General features: G+C 38.7%; 1 protein-coding gene, 1 long non-coding RNA gene and 1 gene segment (V, D, J or C); 1 reads left to right on the top strand and 2 right to left on the bottom strand.

The window, feature by feature from the left end:
- Positions 1-3,207: 3,207 nt before the first annotated feature.
- Positions 3,208-12,044, bottom strand: LOC119917722. Its single transcript, XM_038738141.1, has 16 exons — positions 11,630-12,044; positions 11,130-11,408; positions 10,675-10,989; positions 10,223-10,546; positions 9,777-10,088; positions 9,329-9,652; positions 8,880-9,194; positions 8,428-8,751; positions 7,982-8,293; positions 7,534-7,857; positions 7,085-7,399; positions 6,633-6,956; positions 6,184-6,498; positions 5,736-6,059; positions 5,022-5,176; positions 3,208-3,976 (listed from the first exon to the last, which is right to left on the bottom strand). Exons 1-16 carry the CDS (start codon positions 12,042-12,044, stop codon positions 3,962-3,964), a joined length of 4,692 nt encoding a protein of 1,563 aa, XP_038594069.1. The 3' UTR covers positions 3,208-3,961.
- A 3,379-nt stretch (positions 12,045-15,423) lies between these two features.
- LOC119887849 lies at positions 15,424-20,194 on the top strand. Its single transcript, XR_005441817.1, has 3 exons — positions 15,424-15,711; positions 16,826-16,919; positions 17,791-20,194. It is a non-coding gene; the product is annotated as an uncharacterized LOC119887849 (long non-coding RNA).
- A 2,781-nt stretch (positions 20,195-22,975) lies between these two features.
- On the bottom strand, positions 22,976-23,724 carry LOC119887728. The segment is given in 2 exon segments: positions 22,976-23,415; positions 23,506-23,724. Coding segments are annotated over 2 exon segments (336 nt in total).
- Positions 23,725-24,114: the final 390 nt, after the last annotated feature.

Raw genomic sequence — 24,114 nt, 5'->3', positions numbered from 1 at the left:
CAAGAGTGTCAGATTATTACTCTTAAGTTTTTGTATGGATCTATATCACAGTGGCCCCCACCCAGCTATCACAGTGACAAACCCTAATACAAAAATCAAACACTGTTTCCTGCACTGGAGAGTCAGGGGACCTACGTCATCAGCGTTGGCTGAGAATAAATCAAGAAAACTATATTTAAGGTTAGTGAATTCTTATTTTGCAGTATACTGATTTTATGCTTTTTTAAACTATTATTCTGTCATTAATATACCATGACAAGGTTTATATTTATTTTAACCCGAAGAACTGAAATTAACGCCAAGGTTCTTCATATTCAAGGTCGATCATATTTAAACTCTCAGGTTGTTAAGGGACTTGAAGAACTCTCACATAAAACACTCAAATTAAAATAAAAAATTGATAATATATTGACTGACAATAACTAATGTCGTTATATAGTTAAACACATAACTATGCAAATCTCAAAGCAATGATGAATGTTTAAATTTGACTCAAACTTTGTTTAATTTGGTCTTTTTGGCAGCCACCAGTAGATATCAGTTGTCAAGAAGGACTAAGGACTCATAACAAGAGATGATCAACCAGATGGTGTGTAAACTCCTCTCTTTGTTTAAGTTTAGGACAAGTTGTGACAGAAGCATAGCGTGGAGAAATGCATCAAATATTCTGAATTAGGAGGTATTTTAAAATACAACGTATATAAAGTGGTCTGTGTACAGCTCTGTGGCTTTCTGTATCTCTGTGCTTTCGAGATCAATAATAAACAGCACAGTCTTCAGTCGTCAGGCTGTTTATCTGCAGATACACCTGGTCCATGTTGTCTCTGGAAATGGTGAAGCTATTCTGGACTGACGCGAAAAAAGCTTTAGTTTTTTCTGCATCATCAGCTCAGTTTGTAAGATTCTTTATGCTGCTTTAGCGCTGGTTCAGACTCGGTCAGAGTGTGTCTGCAAACACAGAAAGAAAAGCAGTCTGATCAGAACTCAAGATTTGTAATGACTCCTCCTCACAGTGCTGAAAATACTTACTCTTATTTACTCAGATGCTATTTTTTTTTAACATTTGCTTTACTTTAATTGAGGTTTCAGGGCTGACACAGCCTGTAACAAACAGATAACCAACATATGATCCATATATATTAATGGCACACAGCACTACTGAGCATTGTGATACATATTTTATTGATTTTATGGCCAGAAGAGAGGAACAGATTTGGTAACAGACTCCTATCAGGATTCTGTCGATCGTCCAAACTTCTTGTCACTTTCATGGTCACAGGGTGCACATTGAACAAAACTCATCGATACACACGTGTAGGTATACAGACAAAATACGCTGACACACAAGAGAACTTGAAAAAGTTAGAACAGCTTTTTTACCTAAATTGCATGTGTGTTGACAGGGTGAGGGAAAAAATAGTGTGTTAGTGTTTCCTCATTGCCATCACTTCCATGTGCGTTCCATGAAAGGCCATTGCTGGGATCAGTATTAAAAACACCCATGTCTGCTTTCCCTTCTTGAAAGAAAGTACTACGATTATTGTCTATTTCAATATATTGTAACTTGCTTGTGAATCCTTAAAATATAGAAAGATGGTGTTTGATTGTGTTTGAAGCTGATACACTGTTAACCTGTCAGGACGTGTCCCTGCCTTTCGGGTACTGCATGCTGGGATACACTCCAGCACCAACGTGACAATAAACAGGGAAAAGAAGCTGTGAAAATGCTGAGCATTCAGTGGCTGGATGGATGGTTTTGTAACACATACTACACTATTTATCTGAGTGGTGATATGTTTTGGTATGAGTGTATGTCCATGTGTAGTACTGTTTAGTCCTCTCAACCTTAATAATTTTTTTATATTTTTTATTTACCAGTTTTATGAGTCTGCACGATGGTCTGCACTTGATGAAGTTCTGCATGTTCATTCATGAGAATATGTATCTTTCAATTCTTAATCCTGTCAGATGGCTGTAATCAACCCAGTGAGGATGATTACTGTAGGTTTTTTAAAATAATAATCATATCAATAGTACCTGATAAAAAAGGCAGCTGAAGGAAATTGGTCTTGGGTCATCACTATATTTATGTTAAGACCCTGAATCATGCGTTACACAATTAAGAATAAATAAAAAAATAACTAATTCATTTACAGTATTTACTTATTAATTTATTAATTAATTTAAGGATTTTGTGCAGATTTATATATATTTATATATTTTTTTATTCTCAATGCATGTACTAATCAAGGCATGGGGACACAATTTCACCGTGCAAATACAGAGTAATCAGCAGTTTTGCAAAAAAGTGGTAGGAAGTGAATGCTCCCAGCGGTGGTGGTAATTAGGGAAGTAGTTATCGTATGACCTCCTACGGCCTCTCTGGCACAGTATCCTCAGTTTTTAGAATATAGATAGAGCTTACTGCCGGAGTCATCTCTGGAGATGGTGACTGAATGGGAGTTATAGAAGAACTAGCGGTGCTTATGTAAGTGACCCACTCTACTTTTCCAGGAGCCTGTCAGATTTAGCTCATATCCAAACTGCTGAATATGAATCCAGAGGCTGTGCAGGTCCTTCTGTGTGAAACCCCCAGGCTTTTTAACCACTGGATCAGAGTCTAACCATCAACACCTGTTAAAACATTTTAAAAAACACATAAATTAATTTGGCACATGAAAAAAAGAACTGTGAAATCGAGATTGAATCTCATTCTTTGTTCAGTGAAACTAAAATGAATGTTTACTAATCAAGAAGTGTCCATATAAGTTTGTACATTCAAAAATGTTCTCACCTGTTTCATATTGAGTAACTTGGTTATCAACATTACCACTACAATATTTAATATCATCTGCTTGATTAAAACTAAACAAGAAGCAACAATTAGTGAAGCAGAGCACACCTTTACGGCATTGTGATACATTTATGGTCATTTTATGGAAGATAGGTGGTAACATCAGACCACATCTTTCCTTCCCTGTCATTTCTTGCTGTAAATGGACTTTACTGGGATAATTGTCATAGCCAGTCCTTGTCTGCCCATGGAGAGTTTTGATACAGGGATGGTGCTTCATCATGGTATTTCACATTTGTGAAAAATGCATATGATGACACTTTACTGAAGAGTTTTGGTGTTTCCTTTGTCTGTGAGATCTTGTCATATTAGTCACTTCACGCCTGGATACATACATACAAATAAAGAGTGAAAGAGGAGTTTCTCAAGTTTATTTGTAGCTCTGACAGTTTCTACAAAGTTTCACTGCAACAGGTGCGGTCCCTGAGGTGCAGAGAGAGGGGGAAGTGACTCTCTAAAGATAATATGTTCAGAAACGCCAGGAAATTGAAAAACCTTCAGAGCTTCACTGATAACAGCAGTTTACAGTATGTTAACTTGATGTGGTGTTTTTTTAGAATTTTAGATTTTCAGAACAAAATCCTCACAAGCACACTATCTCTCACATTCATACTTCTTTTACCGTTTTTGTCAGGCAAAATCTTGTCGTTTAATAAAAAAAAATATTGTTTGTTGAATTACTGATTAAAGCAAGATGCCCAAATGGAAAACAAAGATTTATATTAAAATAACAAAATGCAAAAACCACATACAGAATATAACTAATTCTACTACAGGACAAAGTGTTATTTACATATCAATTACAAGTTCGTACTACACTTCACTAACACATTTTAATTCAATTCAAGAAAGTTTATCAATAACTTCTGTATCATAATGTGGCAACAAACCAAATTTATTCACATAAACAAAGAATTGCAGTTTTATTTTTTATTTTTCTACAGAGAACTATTTTTAATATATAGGCTATTATTATATATGATGTCTACTTCATTTAGCAACTGTACAAGAGATTATCAATAATGTACAAGTTTTTAAAACTAGATAAAAAAGACAAATTACAAATGAAGACCTCTAGTTGTCTATGCTGAGCCTCCATCTCATCCTTTATCTTGTCTTCATCTGAAAAAAAATCAAACAATTAAAACAATATATTATATTCACTTGTCAAATACAGATTGTTAAACAGTGGTAGGATTTGATTGATCACTTCAATCTGGAGTTTCACCCAGCTCGAGAATTGATATTGAAATGATCTGTGTGTCTTCAATACAGTAGATAGTTGTGGCCAACAGATCTGCAGCAGGTGTTCTATAATAATTATATTTGTGGTTGGATGATTGGTTCATTTTAATAACATTTTTCAAGAACTGGCATAAAAAGGTTTAATTCAGACTCGAAGACACTGTAACTACCTGTGATTTGTTTCTTAAAGATGATACTGTAAATAGTGTCTGTGCAGTGGAGCATTTAAAACAAAAAACAGCACATCGTCTTTGGTTGGAGACGCTCTTCACTCTGCTGCTGCTAAATGTTGATCACTTTCACTTGTACTGGCTGGCTGTGCCAATAAACTCTGTTCAGAACAGAACTGAAAGTGTGATGCATTTCACACCACTTTACTATGCAGTTGTGGTCATCAAAATCACCTACACAACAAACCTTTTTTTACTGAAACAAAGGTTGTCGTTGTTATTGCCAGCAATTTAGTAAAATAATATTGTGACTTTACAGATATTGCTGAGAATATATTACATGTTTGAATTTTCTTACTTTTTTGTGTCTTCTGTCTAATTTTATTAAGCTAAATAGAGGTATTAATGTGCATTAACAGGGTCTCTTTTTTCAGGATCATGTGCACTACACAAACAAGCACAGATAGAAAATCACTATCACTTTGATCTCTTCTTCTTCTTGTGCACATTCTTGTCTGTGAAGACGAGAAAAAAACTGTCCCACCCACAGTAAAACTATGCAAAGATGAGTTGGTCCAAAGTGTCTCACTTTATGTGGTATTTTTATTGTTTACTTGACTGGGCTTTATTTTATAACTTCTGTCGTACTTTGTCAAACTGTATACTTTTTTCATATGTAAATCCTGTATTATATCTTATGCAGTCTTTAGTCCTGAGTATAAGTGAAATGTAGAAATGCCCTGCATGTTTACCTTGACCAGGCTGAATATCATGCTATAGAAGAGAGAGGATATGAAGAGGAATATGAAGGAGGAGGTTGTGGACCACAGACTGCTGAACTCATCCTCTTCAATGGCATCCTCTATGCAGCTCAGACCCCAACTCTGTTTTGACTCTGAAGGAGTATCTAAGAAGAGGAAGGTATAGGTGGTTAGATGAGGTGTGTGTGTGAGTGAGTGTGTGTGTTAACAAAGAATTTTTTTATTAAGATAACACATTTATGAGCACTTTTAAAGAGAGAAAAAGATATCTACCTTTTTCTCATGATTATAATGCTCATAAACTAGAATTGAACATTATTCACTCTTTGATAACATCATGTGTGGACGTTTCTCCATATGAACATACGGTACACTACTGTGTATATGTGCTTTATATGTCAGTGTGTTTTAAAAAAACTGAAGTCATTCATGAACATGTAACAAAAGTGTCTCCATGCAACATTTATTTGAAACAGTCAGCACACTTCTCAAGCTGTTAGACAATGTGACAAAGACAGAAACACAAAATGACGACAAACAAAACTATATTAACATGTTGACAACTATTTTTACAATCACAAAGACTGATGACATCACAGAGTGCACAGATTCACGGTGGAGTACACACAGAGACAGAGCAACATGTTAGCACAAAATACTACATTTAAAGCTGGATCTACTATTTTCTGCATTCAAGTGATTCACCATGGGCCTTAGACACTGCTTTGGGGTCCATGGACTTATTTCTACCAGCAGGCCAGACGATGCAGTTGAACATGCTGTGGTTGCCCCACTTTTCCTTGGTGGTGGTGTAAACACTTGTTACCAAGTAGCCTTGTTGGGTCTTCTGTGGGGGGAAGTTAATGCCATCCTTATAGTTGCTAGTTTTATTTTCAGTGCCCTCTGACCAGGCGATGTAGTAATCCTGCAGCACAGGACCAGAGACCAGACACACCAGAGAGACCACAGCTCCTTTGCTGATGTCCTCCTCTGGGAGGGCATGGACTGTCACATTTGGCTCACTCCCATCTGAAAGACACACCAACAAGGTTCATATATATACTTTCTGTTTGCTATTATGACACGTGTACCTGCTTACCCAGATTTACAGATTAGTGTTCTACCAATCAGTCTCCATCACTCAGTAACATACCTCCTTTGTGGACAGTCAGATCCTGAATAACTGGAGTCATATCGTCTCTAATGGCAGAACAGCTCACTTTGTTGACTCTCTGCCACTCAGACAGACTACGAGTCATCGTGCTGGTTTTGCTGTGCTGAACGCCTACAGACTTGACAGTTGATTCATTAATGTTGTTGGTCACATTTTGTCCATCAATTTGCCAAGTGACTTGAATTTCATTTACAATGGTCTCGTCCTGTCCAGTAATGATACACTCCAACTTTATTTTGTTGTTGCTGAAAATTTCTTTGGCACTGGGTTGGTTCAGTGTCACTGTGACAGGAGCTACATAAAATGATGACGTCACAGAGTGCACAGGTTCCCATGGCAGAGAGCACACACAGAGAAAGAGCAGCATGTTAGCACGAAATACCACATTTATAGTTGAATCTACAATTTATCACATTCAATTGAGTTACCCTGGGCCTTAGACACTCCTTTGGGTTTCACAGACACACTTCTACCAGCAGGCCAGACGTTGCAGTAGAACATGTTGTGCTTGTCCCACTTTTCCTTGGTGGTGGTGTAAACACTTGTAACTAAGTAGCCTTGTTGGATCTTCTGTGGGGGGAAGTTGATGCCATCCATATAGATGCCGGCCTTATTTCCAGAACCTTCTGACCAGGCGATGTAGTAATCCTGCATCACAGGACCAGAGACCAGACACACCAGAGAGACCACAGCTCCTTTGCTGATGTCCTCCTCTGGGAGGGCATAGACTGTCACTTTTGGCTCACTCCCATCTGAAAGAGACGCCAACAAGGTTCATATATATGCTTTTATTTTTGCTATAAACAGATTATGTGTTGCTGCCTCCCCAGACCTACAGATTACTGTTCTACCAATCAGTCTCCATCACTCAGTAACATACCTCCTTTGTGGACAGTCAGATCTTGAATAACTGGAGTCATATCGTCTTTAATGGCAGAACAGCGCACTTTGTTGACTCTCTGCCACTCAGACAGACTACGAGTCATCGTGCTGGTTTTGCTGTGCAGAACGCCTACAGACTTGACAGGTGATTCATTAATGTTGTTGGTCACATCTAGTCCATCAATTTGCCAAGTGATTTGAATTGTATTTAAAAAGGTCTTGTCCTGTCCAGTAATGATACACTCCAACTCTGCCTGTTTGTTGTTAAAAATTCCTTTGGCACTGGGTTGGTTCAGTGTCACTGTGACAGGAGCTACATAAAATGATGACGTCACAGAGTGCACAGGTTCCCATGGCAGAGAGCACACACAGAGAAAGAGCAGCATGTTAGCACAAAATATCACATTTATAGTTGAATCTACTATTTATCACATTCAATAGAGTTACCCTGGGCCTTAGACACTCCTTTGGGTTTAACAGACACACTTCTACCAGCAGGCCAGACGTTGCAGTAGAACATGTTGTGCTTGTCCCACTTTTCCTTGGTGGTGGTGTAAATACTTGTAACTAAGTAGCCTTGTTGGGTCTTCTGTGGGGGGAAGTTGATGCCATCCATATAGATGCCGGCCTTATTTTCAGTTCCCTCTGACCAGGCGATGTAGTAATCCTGCATCACAGGACCAGAGACCAGACACACCAGAGAGACCTCTGCTCCGTTGCTGATGTCCTCCTCTGGGAGGACATGGACTGTCATGTTTGGCTCACTCCCATCTGAAAGAGACACCAACAAGGTTCATATATGTGCTTAATGTTTGCTATTATGACACGTGTCCCTGCTTCCCCAGATTTACATATTGCAAATCTACCAATCAGTCTCCATCACTCAGTAACATACCTCCTTTGTGGACAGTCAGATCCTGAATAACTGGAGTCATATCGTCTCTAATAGCAGAACAGCGCACTTTGTTGACTCTCTGCCACTCAGACAGACTACGAGTTATCGTGCTGGTTTTGCTGTGCTGAACGCCGCTGGACGATGTTGATTCAGCAATGTTGTTGGTCACATCTTGTCCATCAATTTGCCAAGTGACTTGAATTTCATTTACAATGGTCTCGTCCTGTCCAGTAATGATACACTCCAACTCTGCCTGTTTGTTGTTAAAAATTCCTTTGGCACTGGGTTGGTTCAGTGTCACTGTGACAGGAGCTACATAAAATGATGACGTCACAGAGTGCACAGGTTCCCATGGCAGAGAGCACACACAGAGAAAGAGCAGCATGTTAGCACAAAATATCACATTTATAGTTGAATCTACTATTTTCTACATTCAATTGAGTTACCCTGGGCCTTAGACACTCCTTTGGGTTTCACAGACACACTTCTACCAGCAGGCCAGACGTTACAGTAGAACATGTTGTGCTTGTCCCACTTTTCCTTGGTGGTGGTGTAAACACTTGTTACCAAGTAGCCTTGTTGGGTCTTCTGTGGGGGGAAGTTAATGCCATCCATATAGATGCCGGCCTTATTTCCAGAACCTTCTGACCAGGCGATGTAGTAATCCTGCATCACAGGACCAGAGACCAGACACACCAGAGAGACCTCAGCTCCTTTGCTGATGTCCTCCTCTGGGAGGGCATAGACTGTCACTTTTGGCTCACTCCCATCTGAAAGAGACGCCAACAAGGTTCATATATATGCTTTTATTTTTGCTATAAACAGATTATGTGTTGCTGCCTCCCCAGACCTACAGATTACTGTTCTACCAATCAGTCTCCATCACTCAGTAACATACCTCCTTTGTGGACAGTCAGATCCTGAATAACTGGAGTCATATCGTCTTTAATGGCAGAACAGCGCACTTTGTTGACTCTCTGCCACTCAGACAGACTACGAGTCATCGTGCTGGTTTTGCTGTGCTGAACGCCTACAGACTTGACAGGTGATTCATTAATGTTGCTGGTCACATCTAGTCCATCAATTTGCCAAGTGATTTGAATTGTATTTAAAAAGGTCTTGTCCTGTCCAGTAATGATACACTCCAACTCTGCCTGTTTGTTGTTAAAAATTCCTTTGGCACTGGGTTGGTTCAGTGTCACTGTGACAGGAGCTACATAAAATGATGACGTCACAGAGTGCACAGGTTCCCATGGCAGAGAGCACACACAGAGAAAGAGCAGCATGTTAGCACAAAATATCACATTTATAGTTGAATCTACTATTTATCACATTCAATAGAGTTACCCTGGGCCTTAGACACTCCTTTGGGTTTCACAGACACACTTCTACCAGCAGGCCAGACGTTGCAGTAGAACATGTTGTGCTTGTCCCACTTTTCCTTGGTGGTGGTGTAAATACTTGTAACTAAGTAGCCTTGTTGGATCTTCTGTGGGGGGAAGTTGATGCCATCCATATAGATGCCGGCCTTATTTTCAGTTCCCTCTGACCAGGCGATGTAGTAATCCTGCAGCACAGGACCAGAGACCAGACACACCAGAGAGACCTCTGCTCCGTTGCTGATGTCCTCCTCTGGGAGGACATGGACTGTCACGTTTGGCTCACTCCCATCTGAAAGAGACACCAACAAGGTTCATATATGTGCTTAATGTTTGCTATTATGACACGTGTCCCTGCTTCCCCAGATTTACATATTGCAAATCTACCAATCCGTCTCCATCACTCAGTAACATACCTCCTTTGTGGACAGTCAGATCCTGAATAACTGGAGTCATATCGTCTCTAATAGCAGAACAGCGCACTTTGTTGACTCTCTGCCACTCAGACAGACTACGAGTTATCATGCTGGTTTTGCTGTGCTGAACGCCGCTGGACGATGTTGATTCAGCAATGTTGTTGGTCACATTTTGTCCATCAATTTGCCAAGTGACTTGAATTTCATTTACAATGGTCTCGTCCTGTCCAGTAATGACACACTCCAACTCTGCCTGTTTGTTGTTAAAAATTCCTTTGGCACTGGGTTGGTTCAGTGTCACTGTGACAGGAGCTACATAAAATGATGACGTCACAGAGTGCACAGGTTCCCATGGCAGAGAGCACACACAGAGACAGAGCAGCATGTTAGCACGAAATACCACATTTATAGTTGAATATACTATTTTCTACATTCCATTGAGTTACCCTGGGCCTTAGACACTCCTTTGGGTTTCACAGACACACTTCTACCAGCAGGCCAGACGTTGCAGTAGAACATGTTGTGCTTGTCCCACTTTTCCTTGGTGGTGGTGTAAACACTTGTTACCAAGTAGCCTTGTTGGGTCTTCTGTGGGGGGAAGTTAATGCCATCCATATAGATGCCGGCCTTATTTCCAGAACCTTCTGACCAGGCGATGTAGTAATCCTGCATCACAGGACCAGAGACCAGACACACCAGAGAGACCTCAGCTCCTTTGCTGATGTCCTCCTCTGGGAGGGCATAGACTGTCACTTTTGGCTCACTCCCATCTGAAAGAGACGCCAACAAGGTTCATATATATGCTTTTATTTTTGCTATAAAAAGATTATGTGTTGCTGCCTCCCCAGACCTACAGATTACTGTTCTACCAATCAGTCTCCATCACTCAGTAACATACCTCCTTTGTGGACAGTCAGATCCTGAATAACTGGAGTCATATCGTCTTTAATGGCAGAACAGCGCACTTTGTTGACTCTCTGCCACTCAGACAGACTACGAGTCATCGTGCTGGTTTTGCTGTGCTGAACGCCTACAGACTTGACAGGTGATTCATTAATGTTGCTGGTCACATCTAGTCCATCAATTTGCCAAGTGACTTGAATTGTATTTAAAAAGGTCTTGTCCTGTCCAGTAATGATACACTCCAACTCTGCCTGTTTGTTGTTAAAAATTCCTTTGGCACTGGGTTGGTTCAGAGTCACTGTGGAAGAACCTACATAAAAGAGAACAACGTAGTACGAACCATTTTTCAACATTTGGACAATTAGAAAAACTGTGTCATGGAATTCATGTCAAGATCCAGCATAAAATACTTTATCTCACTATTTAGTGATAACCTTTGTAGCACTGTACCTTTTGAGGCCTTCTTTTTATATTGTGTTTCTCTGTAAGTCACCTCACAGGTATACACAGCGTTACTGTCCCACTCAGCGTTGTTGACCTTCAGGACACTGACAGCTGAATATAAGCCTCCAGTTCTTTGGATGGGACTTTGAATGTAGTTGTTCAACTCTGCGTCATTCTTTTTCCACTTGAATGAGTCAAGTGTTCCATTACCGCCCTCAATTGTGCACACCAGGGTCTGGGTGTCTTCACTTGGCACTGATAGCAAAGTCACTTTTGGAGGAGGCTCTGAACAGGTGAAGGAAAAAGCAGTTATAGTCATTTATTGCGATAGTATTCTGTATCATTCGCCTGCGAATTGATAAGATGATTGTGCTGTGTGTTTCAGGCAGACAAAGGAAAATGTGAGGGAATAAATATTGTTCTACATTCATTGATAAAAGCAGGACGAATGAGGAGGACATATAGATAAGAAATCAGAGGCATTAGTAAATTGAAAAATCACATACTTTGCACTTGCAGATTTGTGGGAGATCCGTTGTGATTTACAGAACAATTAAAAGACTTCCTTGAATCCCAGTCAGATATTGATACTTTGACCAAACTGACTCCTGTATATTTGTTGTTTTTCTCAGCTGGAGGATAATTTTCAGAAGTCAGGGTGGTCCCACTGTCATCGGTCCACTGGAATGTAAGACTCTTTGGGTAGAAGTCACGTGCAAAACAACCAACAGTGATTTTATCTCCAGACCCAGGTTGGCACTGAACCAAAGGGAACAGAGTGGGTGGTGTTGGTGTTCCTGAGAAAGTGTCAAAACATGTAAATATAAATACAAGAACACAGATGATCAATAGCTTGTCTAAACTCTGACTACAAATATTAATAAAGAGAATAACATGCTCCTTTGTTAACTTTAGGACCATGTAACCACCATGACAATAATATATCCCATCAGTATCATTAATATTAAAATTCTGAAACATAAAATAAATAAATAAAACTTTACCCTTTCCCAGCAGCAATATCATGTTTATATAAATAATATAATGGCTAATGTAAAAACATCTGCAGGATAGCACCGATAACTCTTTGACCGATTAAAGCGAAAAGAGAGAAAAATCATTTTAATGAATACTACATTCTAATAAATAATGTCCTATTGATTATTTTGTTGTTTTTTAGTTCAGATTTGATCTAAGTTCATACAGTGGCACTAATATGTAATACTGCATATTTCCTACTCTTTGGTTAAACGTAATTAATCACTTGTTAATTAAATATTTGCCATGTGTGGCATCGGTCCACTGGAAAGTACACTTTGGGTGGAAGTCAACCAAGAGTAATTTTATCCCCAGTCCCAGAGTTACACTAAACCAAAGGGAACAGAGTCGGTGCAGTTCCCTTCAAAGAGGAGATTTGTTAAGTTTAAAATAACAAATGCGCATCAATCACAAGCCATGTTTCCATCTAAGTGTCATGTGAATTTTAAGGGGACTTCTGAAATGTCGCAAAAAAGAAAAAATAAGTAATTGCAAAATAGGTGTGTTTCCATCAGTGAGTTTGGAGCGAATAAACCAGGTTACGTCAAGCGTAGCTACGTCAGTAGTTGACGTTAATAAACAAGATGTAGGGACTATGGGTTCCAAACCAGAAACAAAACCAGTCACATGGAATCGATGGCAAATTATCTATGAAAAATGGAGAGAGGTCCTCAGGAATGTGTTTCAAGCGGCCAAGTTCCTATAAGCCATCTCTCCGCACATTATGGGAATATCCGGCAAGACGACAGCAGAAACAGCTGATGAGATGTGAGTTACATTTTCGCTACATCAGAACTTATTCGGCAAAAGTGTTTCTTTCTCCCATTTAGCGCATTTACTCTTTTTCAACAAAGGCAAAAACCACCTCAAGCGAGCGTAAAAACCTTTTTGCAAAAATGAGGATTTTTTTTTCAAATTTTGCCGTCTCCATTAACCTTTTCTAATGCGATACTTCAAAATGCGCATAAAAAAACTTTGATGGAAACACGGCTACAGACAATCATTTGCTCATCTTTAAACTCAGTTATTGGTTGAATGTTTTTACCTCAGAATTAAAATATGGAAACCCACAGTGTTCAATGTTTAATCATAATAACTACCATACATGTGACATACATGAAATTGTGAACTAATTTAAAAAGTGTTAAAAACATTTAATTAATGCTGAGCACTTTGGGTATAATATTAAACATACTTTATTTTATCTTTAGAAACATGTGAAGACTGACTACAAAATCAGCATCACTGTAAATATGAAAAAGCCTCATTGTTGTAGGATGTGAGCTTTTCTTAAACAACACTGGGTTGATCTTAAAAAGCTTAAAAAACTGGTTTTATAGTACCTAATAAAAAAGACTGAATGTTAATATAACGGATTATATAAATCACCATCAAGTTAGCACTGTAACACATTTATTATTATTTGTGCTTTTCTGTCCAGCACACAGATAAACAGACCAGAGCTGAGCATGTTAAAACAACGGCAAAACCACAACTGCTGCTTTGTGGGATCAAGGGTCAATATAATATATAACAATAATAATTAATGTATTAAATTATTTCTGATGATGATTTTGTGCTTTTTTTAACAGTGAATCAAAAAACCTAAAAATGTTTTTGGGAAGAATTACAGATAGTTGATGTGAAATGATTCCTCTAAAAACCTTAAGTGCAAATGCATACAGTCCTTTAAAAGTCGTCCCTGTGGTATTTCAAATTAATTTATATACTATTGCCTACTACATAAGATGCTATATAACACAGTGTACTTCATTATGTCTTTGTTCAGTGTTCTATTGAAACACATACTGAACCTGTATTTAAACACACAAAGAAAATATATATTACTATGTTGAAGGGAAACTTCTTACAAAACAAAATGCAGGTATGGTGCTGTACAGTATATAATTACTGTTCACAGTAATAAAATGTGTTGAATAATAATGTGAATAAAAAGATACAGACATTCATCAGCAGAAATTCTAATCCAGCTAAATACATTTTAAGATCAAGTCAAACCACCTCCTGCATTAAGCGATAATCCTAAACAACACACTTTCTAAGAAACAGCTGCGTTAAAAACATCTGGCTGCTCTGTTTTCTAGTTTGTCCAACATGAGCATGAACTGAAATAAGACCATGATGTAAACCTCTCCACCAGCAATACTTATATTAATAAAAGAAAAAGAAACTAGTGAGTAAATATATAATTTAAATGTGTCTTACCTGTAGATACTGTGACTTTAGTCCCACGACCCCAGTAGTGAAGTAATCACAGTGCTGCATCTCCACTCACTGCTTGTACAAAAACCTAACGTACCAGTAAAATGTGTTAAAAGCTCATTAAGTTGATGAAATACACAGAAATCCTGGTCAGTTTTGTATCCTGTTGTCATCTATGTGGTTTGTGTTTATTCTTAATCAGTTCTTTAAGTTAATATTTACTGGATGGTAACATTTATATCTGGGCCCTAACTGTGACTTTAAACTGCTAAATTAATACTAAGTACTGATCTTCTTGTTAATAATGAAAAACACAGTAGTTACCTCATATTCCTACTTTGTCCTGTCCTTTTTTCCATCACAAGAAAGGCTGAGTGTCAGATTATTGCTCTTAAGTTTTTGTATGGATCTATATCACAGTGCCACCCCATTGCCATCACAGTGACAAACCCTAATACAAAAACCAAACACTGTTTCCTGCACTTGAGAATCAGGAGACCTACGTCGTCAGCAGTGGCTAAGAATAAATCAAGAAAACTATATTTAAGGTTAAAGTTGGTGAATTCTTATTTTGCAGTATACTGATTTTATACATTATTTATTGCATTTTTCATTTATAGTCATCATTTTTTCAATAATATACCATGGCAAGCCTTATGTATACATTTTAATCTGAAGAACTGAAAATAATGCCAATGTTCTTGTGTATATATATATATATATATATATATATATATATATATATATATATATATTGATACAAGTCAAACCCTCTAAAAGGAGGTTTCCATCTGTTATTAAGACCAAAATGTTGGTCATATTTAAACTCTCAGGTTTTGAGGGACTTGAAGAACACTGAACAAAATACATTCAAATGAAAATAAGAAATTGATAATATGTCAAATGAAAATAATTATTTTTGTTATAAAGTTGATAAATGTGTAAATATCAAAGCAATGATGAATGTTTAAATTTGATTCAAACTTTAAACTTGTTTAATTTGGTCTTTTTGGCAGCCATCAGTAGTTATGAGGGGTCAAGAAGGACTAAGATCATTTTTTGTAATTGTTTTTAAAGTTCTGCTCAGTTTTAAATTAAGAGATGATCAACCTGATAGTGTGTAAACTCCACTCTTTGTTTCAGTTTAGGACAAGTTAGAATTAGGGAACATTTTAAAAACAACTTGCGATTCTGGACTGACGTGGAATAACCTTTGGTGCCTCTGGTCGGAGCAGAAATGAAAGCAACCCACTCCAGTCCTTTTCCTTCAGCTTGTCTGATCCAACTGATATCAGCGCCACCATCTGATGTTCCTGCATAAGTACAGGTCAGTTTGTGGGATTCGCTATGCTTCTTCACCACTGGTTAACACGCTGCCGGAGTCTGACTTCAAACACCTGTGGAGGAGTCAGACAGCAACAGAAACTGTTGTGAATTATTTTAGAGCATTATAGCACAAATTGTTATCATTAATTACTAGAGCGATGGTGGTCTATATTGTCATCATTTAAAGTGTTATTTTAGAGTGTAAAGTTAGGATCACAGTGTTAAAACACTATAGCTCTGAGTGTATGTGCTCCTTTTGTATCTAACTGCCCAGGCTCAGCAGTAGCACGTGTGTGTGTGTGTGTGTGTGTAAGCAAGCACATGTGCTTTGGGAGCACAGTGAGGAAGCACAGTGAGACAGCAAGGCATCATCAAAAACACCAGCAAAGGAAAATGTAGAAGCAGAATTAGTGAAAATTGTGTTACAAAACATACATCAATATAGTTCATCACAGTAAGAATGTCCTGTCTCTAGCAAACAGCACAAAAGACACCAGCTTATTCCACAAAGTCAGGTTATGGTTAAAATAGCATGACCAGCAGAGGGCATGCCTAGGACACAGAGAGGGGGAGCAGTGCAGACAAAAAACAGTCATCAGTCATTATCTTTAATCAGTATTAATAAGTAATCATTCTTAATTCATCATTTTTAATCATTTTATTATTCTTAATTAGTATTAATCATTAATCATTCTTAGTCAGTTTATTAATTATCCTTACTTACTTTTTACTCTTTTTACCGACATGTGCCTTGTCTTTACCTATAAGTGCTGTACTGTAGTCATGAAAGCAGTAACAAGGTCATTGTGGTTAAGATCCTGGAGTGGGAGCATTGAATGCAGACACTGAGACTATACACGCCTTGTTCAACTGTTAAGATTTATGACTGCAGGAGAGGCTGCAGGTGTTCAACATCTGCTGCTTGTGCATGCTTTGGCCTACTGCTGTTATGACTACATGAGGAACTGCTGATGTGTTAGTCTGCTGATATTAAGACTACATGTTTAATTACTGATTAAGGGGATGATTGTCAACTTCCAAACTCTGATGCTTATAGCCTATGTGAACTTTGAGTAAACTTGCTGAAGGAATTTTTGCTTAACTTTTCACGATAGAGAGAGGATGAGCTTTTCACGTCAGAAGGGGATGAACAGAAGACGTCAAAAAGATGATAAGATGATAAACAGCCAGCATAACATCAAGATTACTGTAAGAAACCAAGCATTAATGAAAGATACAGCATTACATATGTTATTCTTGTATTAATTTTTAAGAAATATAATTGTGTGTCAGATTATGCATGCATATCTTAAAAAAAAAAACGGTGAGACTGCAGTTGAAATGTAAATGGTGAATTTCTTAACCAGTAGTGTAAAAATATAGAAAGTCAGCAATACAGTATTGAATGACAGCTGGAAAACGCTGTTAACTGGTAAGCAGAGGATAAGAAATTCACCATAAGGAAAGGAGGGGGCACACCAGCCCAGAGGGGGATATATGTTCTCATCTCAGGGCGTCATATACCGACAATTTGAGAAAGAGTGACAAAGCGTAGTTATTTGATGCTAAAGGGTACCTTATCGGGTCATAGGCCCAATCCCAATGTCCCCCCTAAGCCTTAAGCTCTGAACCCTCACAGACTTTACTGACGTCACTTGGAAAGTGATTGAGTGCAAGAGGCTGTGAGGCCTCAAAATGCTGTAAACAGGAACAGGACAGCCCTTTGCCACTTTATCACGTTACCTTGACGATGCTGAAACCGATGCTGCACACTTTGTATTTGATGTTTTTGCCTTATTTTTAAGTCCTGCAGGCTCTTGTCCTACAGAGTGGAGGAGAGGTAGCCTAAATGTCAATATATATATTTGTAATAAATCAATAGACTATTGTTGGTCAAATAGCGTCATCAAGTAAACACTAAAATAAATAGTTGAATAAACTAAGTATGTCATAAGTTTATTGCATTCCTCTGACTTAATGTGTTCTATGCAGCATCTTAAGCTAAGAAAACTTTCAACCATTTTAACATCAGATGTCGATGCTTGTTTGTTTACTGTTTTCTTCTTCTCTTAATACGCAGATTTGCTGTTTGCTGCTCGCTTCCGGGCTTGCCCTGGAGGGATGTTGTACGGGTTTATCTGTCCTGTTTTGGAGTAAACTCTTTTGCACCGACTCTTGACCGTCTCCAGAGACGTTTTTGTCTGCAAAGTTATTGACTATAGTAGAAAGTTAATAGAGTATTTTTTGACAAAGTTTATAAAGCTGGTGAAGGTGGAGACCAGGCTTCAACTGGCCTAGCCTGGCCACATCTGACCCAACAAAACTTTGAAAAAGATGCAGAAGCATGTGTTCACCAGAAATTGATGATAGCACCAGCAACATTATACATATAGCTAAAGTCATAGTGAAAATGTGTTGTTTTTCTGGTCAGTAATTTTATTTCTTTTCTTCAGTTTGAAGAGAGATATAAGGTTGAAAGTGATCAAGGTTTGAAATGACTCCTCACAGCGCTGAAAATCTATTTATGGGATTTGATCACTCAGAAGGTCATTTATTGATTATATTAAGAAATTAATTACAGACAGATTCTGATTAATTGTCTTTTTTTTTTAAGTAAGTTTCAGGTTTCGGGGCACACACAGCACAGCTTCGTTTTGTGGTACAATGTTTTGTCATTTTATGTCCAGAAGTGAGGAACAAATTTGGTAACAGAGTCGTATCAGGATTCTGTCCATTGTCCAAACCGCTGGCCTCTTTCATGGTTACAGGGAGGAGCTGTTCTTCTTAGTGCACATTGAACAGTACTGTTTGAATACACACATGTAGTACTAGGTACACGGAAAAAAACCACATACATACAGATGTGCAATTGAAAAAAATTATGGTACCTAAATTGCATATGTGTTGACAGGGTGAGGAATATTTTGTCGGTATTTTCTATTTCAATGCAACGTAACTCTAAGGGTTGCCAACTTCATTACAAAAAAATAAGGGACACCTGCCACAGCGGGGGCCACACCCATCGGGGGCTCGACAACAACAGGTGCGATGGTGTGCCAGTGGTGGTATATCACAACTTAAAACATGTTTTCAGAAATGTATTAAGATTGATACCAGTGGACATTATAATAAGCTCTCTACTATCAAATCAGTGTGAACAGATGCACTCAGTCTCTCTTTATCACACCTCAACAGAATAGCTGATTATACGGCTATGACAATAATAAACACAGGCCAACAATGTGTGACAGTGAGACCACAAAAAATAATGTGAGCGGTATTTTATTGACTTATTAAATCAACATGTCCATAACTTATTAACTATAAATAGGATAAAACGCTTTGATACAATTGGATTATAAAAGACTTGCAAAGGATTTTCTGTAAACATGAACATCAGTGGACCAGAAGTTGTAGGCCTTGTGTGCAGTATGGGAGCATGTTAGGCCTACTTCCTTTTATAAATGTTTTCTTGTCAAAAGTTCACTCCTCATGAGCTCCACAGAGCATGTGTTCTTGCTGTCACTTTGTTAGTCATTCTGGAAAATATCATTCCATATCATCTGAGTGCATGGTGTGGGGCAAGGCGGAAGACCCGAGTCCAGGTGTTCCAGCTGTACTAGAGCCTTTGAAAATTACAGAAGCGGTGGCCTCTGAAGTGTTGCTATCACCATGGAGAAGCTGATGCCAGTCTCGCTATGCAACTTCTCAACCTGCCAAAAGGAGCATGCCATGGACTCTTTTGAAGCTTATCCTGAAGAGCAATTATGTTCACCTGAGCAAAGTGCAGTGCCCAGCATAGTCAGAGGGTTCGCCACTACTGGTGGTTGGAAGAGTAGCAGCGATCTCTGATCTACCTGAACACCTCCGAGATCAGGTCGCAAAAACGTTTTATCCACCTGGTTTATCCACCTGGTCCACATTGTTGTCTCTGGAAATGGTGAAGCGATTCTGGACTGATGTGAAATAAGCTTGTTGGTGGAATTCATGGTCGATAAACCGCTGGATCGATACCAGTGAGAATCCACAGACCCAAATATGTCTGCAGATCTATTTGATCCATCTCACTCCACTTGTTGCCGTCCACACAAAGCCCCTCCTGGTTTGTCATGTCCAGCACGACCTTTTATATTTGCTTTGGCCGAAACAGCTCCTCTGTTGAAGCATAATTCTCATCTTCTTCACAGTTGTTTTCTTCCTCTGTTACATCTTCTTCTTCTGCAGATTTCTTGTTAAATTAATTCAAGAGCCTTTGACACAGTATAGTGCCTTTTTATTCTGTTGTCTCAGACTAAAATGGCTAAAAGGCTTCAAAAACTCGTTGTTGTTGTTGTTTTGAAAGGCATATCAAAGGTTTGATGAGAACACGTTTACAGAGATGTGCTGTATCTTTGAAGTTTGTTAGGAGGTGTCCCTGTCTGCTGCTGGGATCAACTCCAGCACCAAAGTAACAATAAACAGTGAAAATAAGCTGTAGAAATGCTGATGATGTAACGGTGGTTTTGTAACACATATTTTGGTGTTGATGTGTTTTATTAGTACTGTTGTGTCCACTCCTTAATCATTTTTATATTTCTTTTTTTACCAGTTTTATGAGTCTACACTTTATGAAGTTCTGCATGTTGATCCTATCAGACTCACCTGCTTGTTCCACTCGAGGTAAAAGAAGCTACAGATTTATTGCAGGATATGTACAGAATGATCAGGCGAAGGTACCAAAAACACAAGTCAAGAATCTGGGTTACTAGACAAGGCAATGGTCAAAACACTTAGGCTAGACGGGAAATATCACTAGGGAAAAGGCTGGAACTCTGTCACAAGGAACCATACAATCTGGCAAAGACATCAGGGGACAGTGGGTTTATATATACGATGGGAGGGGAGACAATGGCACACAGGTGTAGCACATTAGGGACAGTTAATCACACATGGAGGGAAGGCAGACGAGGACCAGAAACGAGACACATGGGCCCAATCCCAATGTCCCCCCTAAGCCCTAAGCATAGACAGTATATTACTGGATGAAGCCACCCAGCTGATTTGAATGTAAAGTAAAGAAGTAAAGCCGAAATCTGAAATGATTTCCTCACCGAAATCTGAAATGATTTTCTCACATAATAAACTCCAGATAATTGTATTTCCCATTCTGTGATAAACACTGTAGTTCAGCTCTCTGATCTGAGTGTTTCAGAAATATATAAATCTGTCCCAGTATCCTGTCATAAGTTGCTGATGGTGTGTTTATAAGTGAGGAAGAGTTTGCATAGACCTCCCTCTACATGCTTAAAAAGGGAAGACGTGACACAGAAACATTTCAGCAGAGGAAACTGGCAACTCATTACTGCACGAACTGAGTTGGGGAAATATTTTCATCTCGGCCAAATTACAAAAGGGAAGTTTCCATCCATTTAAGAGATAGAGCTACAATTCAAATTTTCATTGTAGGATGTTATTTTCCACCTCATGGCATGGAAAGAGGAGACAGATCTATGGGCTGATTTTTGTATCAGTACAGACTGAATTTGAATCATTTAGACCTGAATTTGAAATGCTCAACTTGAATTTGAATTTATTAGTTTGAAATTGAATTCCAATAAACTTGAAACTGAATTTGATACTATGAATCTAAACTGAAACTGTATTAGAGTCTCATAAAAAACTCAAGTCTTTGTGTGCTTTCACTTTCAGTTCTCTAAATTCAATTTCAATCCACAAGATTAAGGTTGCATCCGAAAAGTCAAAAAAATCTCCTTTCCTAACCACCGGATTCTCCTTCACATCTTTCCTTGACCTCATGACGTTTTCCTTCGAGGTCAAGGAAAGATGTGAAGGAGAATCCGTAAGGACTTAGGAAAAGAGGACGGCGGGTCTAAGAGAATCCCACTGCTCTTCTAAGCGACGTAAGTATGTGACGGCAGATTTTACTGACGTGACCTGCCGTGATGAAACTACAATGTTCAGAAGATGGACTACAAAAAGCGTGTTGTTGTAATGCAGGCCATCTAAAGGTGGACAACATGGTGGAAAATATTAGGCTACATTATAACCAAGATAGCAAAAAGGCAGATAAGGAAGCCTACCAGTCACTAAATAATGGACAGGGTTGTCACATTGAGAATGCTTGCTCACACTCACCCTCCTGCCCACCCATAGGTGTATTTATCAACATGAATCCCAATTGTATGTAAATACAGTGTTTCCCACAGAATGACTGTGCCGAGAGAGAGAGAGAGAGAGAGAGAGAGGGAGCGACTGGGCGAGAGGAGATGCTGAGAGAACATATGCACTACGCCGAGTTCTGTCATCAAATACGATTATACCCATTTTAAATAGTAACAAAATCAATCGAAAATCAGCGTTGATAATGTGGCAGGCCGCCACAAATAAATCAGTGTGTGGGAAATGCCTACTGTTGAGGTTATCCAGCTTAATCTTTGCCTTTATTAAGGCCAGGGTGTCAGCATCTGTGACTGAAGTAAAATTAATAGTTACATAATGTGAGGCTACACGCTGTAACATTATCCTCACTTTGATCACCTTACAAGAAAGCTCGCATGGGTCTCAGTTATTGTTGACAGTTTAAGATATATGCATATTAGCAAGTTATGGCATAAGAGAGAAAAGGATGGTAACTTACATGGTGATCAACATCCTTTATCCGTCATGGTTGGTGATTTTTTTATTTTTATTGTTGCAAACACTTAATGGCTTATTTCAGCAACCCAAAACATAAAACGGTGTTGAAACAGTATTAGATTACAAAAAAGCCAAAAGAAAAGAAACCTAAAGAAAGAAGGTAGTTGTGAGTCTTATTAAAGTATCATAATGTGCATCTGTATTGCAAGGATCTTGCTAAATGTGGATGATGGATTTTATCGTTTGAGTTTGAGAATGTGCGTCGCTTTAAATGTTACGCCGCAAAAAATTGTGGGACGGCATTCTCTCCGTTCCTTTCATAAAGGATGGTCCAGTGTATCCTATGCTAAAGGAGATATGAAAGGAAGCATTGAGGCACCTTTCCTTACCTTTTAGAGAATTTGAACAGCTCTTATCATGACTGCCACTGAAATACTTCCGGTTCACGTCACTCAGTTAGGAACCTTCCTAAGCAAAAAAGACTTTTCGAACGCAGCCTGTGTCTTTTTGATGGTGGGAGGAAGCCGGAGCACCCGGTAAGAACCCACGCAGACAAGGGGAGAACATGCAAACTCCACACAGAAAAGGCCAGGGAAACTGGGGTTTGAACCCATGACCTTTGTGCTGTGAGGCAACAGTGCTAACCACTACACCACCCTTGTTAGAAACATGTGAAATAGAAAAGGAGTTAAATTTTCAGTCAATCAGAATGATGCCAGTAGTTGTGGTAAATACAGGAAGTAGTATTTGTATGACTCTTCTATTGTTGTCTTTCACTGTGCGGGTCTGCGGGCACAGTAATACACTGCTGTGTCTTCAGGCTGCACATTCTGTCCGTTTAAAGTCACTCTGTTGCTGGAAGAGTCTAAGTCGATACTGAACTTGTTCTTTAGTGAATCTTTCACAGTTGTGTCCTCACTAATCCACTCCAGTCCTTTCCCTGCAGACTGTCTGATCCAAGCTGTGTAGTGGCTGCTAAGAGAATAAGAGACCTGACAGGTGATGGTCAGACGTTGACCTGGCTGCACAGTCACAGAGGCTGGCTGTGTCAACTGTTCACACTTCACACCTGTTAAAAAAAGAAAATGTTTAGTAACAAATGATCAAGTTATACTGCAAAAGAAGAACTGCTGACTTTGACAAATCCAGAGAGACTCACATCCAGCTGCCAACAGCAGCAGCAGAGCTACAGAAAACATGGTTTATGTTGAAAGTGACGTGCTGTGAACTCCACTGACAGCCTGATGGGAAGTTTTTATAGCTGAGTAACAAGGAAGGTCACTGAGTTTGCATAGAATCAAACACAATTGATGCATTTATAGAAACGAAACAAATGTAAACTTTGTTTTTAACTTCACCTATTTATGCTTAAATGGAGAATATTTCTTTGACAAGAACTCATTAAATATAACATTATGTAAATTGTTGTACCATTGCAAACAGCAATAAGGATTATTGTTACTATTTGTACTGACAATGTTAGCATGAATCATGGATAACGGAAAACTTGTTTATTAAAATCTATATTTAACAAAGATCATGTGCACCCATGGAAACAAAAGGAGCAACCAGCAAGACTGTTGCTTTCTATAAGCCATGTATGCAGTGTGTTTAGCATATTGTTTGAAATATATATATATTTTTTACAGAAATACAGTGACAGCAGCCAGGATCATGTAAATTGTGTTAAAAGTGTGATGCTGCTGGTTTTCAGGTTTGTATGAAAGACCTTTAACGGTTTCAGTATTTGCAGATGTTTGAAGACACT

The sequence above is a fragment of the Micropterus salmoides genome, unplaced genomic scaffold (assembly GCF_014851395.1).
Source record: "Micropterus salmoides isolate LMB-PRFRI ecotype aquatic unplaced genomic scaffold, ASM1485139v1 Ms_hic_scaffold_10, whole genome shotgun sequence".
Lineage (NCBI taxonomy): Eukaryota > Metazoa > Chordata > Actinopteri > Centrarchiformes > Centrarchidae > Micropterus > Micropterus salmoides.
This window is presented reverse-complemented; position numbering and strand designations above follow the sequence as displayed.

Coding starts and splice junctions, on each gene's coding strand:
- LOC119917722 (XM_038738141.1), bottom strand. CDS start 12,044: ATGGTCCTAAAGTTAACAAAGGAGCATGTTATTCTCTTTATTAATATT. Junction 11,409..11,629: donor CACAAATCTGCAAGTGCAAA/GTATGTGATTTT, acceptor TCACCTGTTCAG/AGCCTCCTCCAAAAGTGACT. Junction 10,547..10,674: donor TCTGACTGTCCACAAAGGAG/GTATGTTACTGA, acceptor CGTCTCTTTCAG/ATGGGAGTGAGCCAAAAGTG.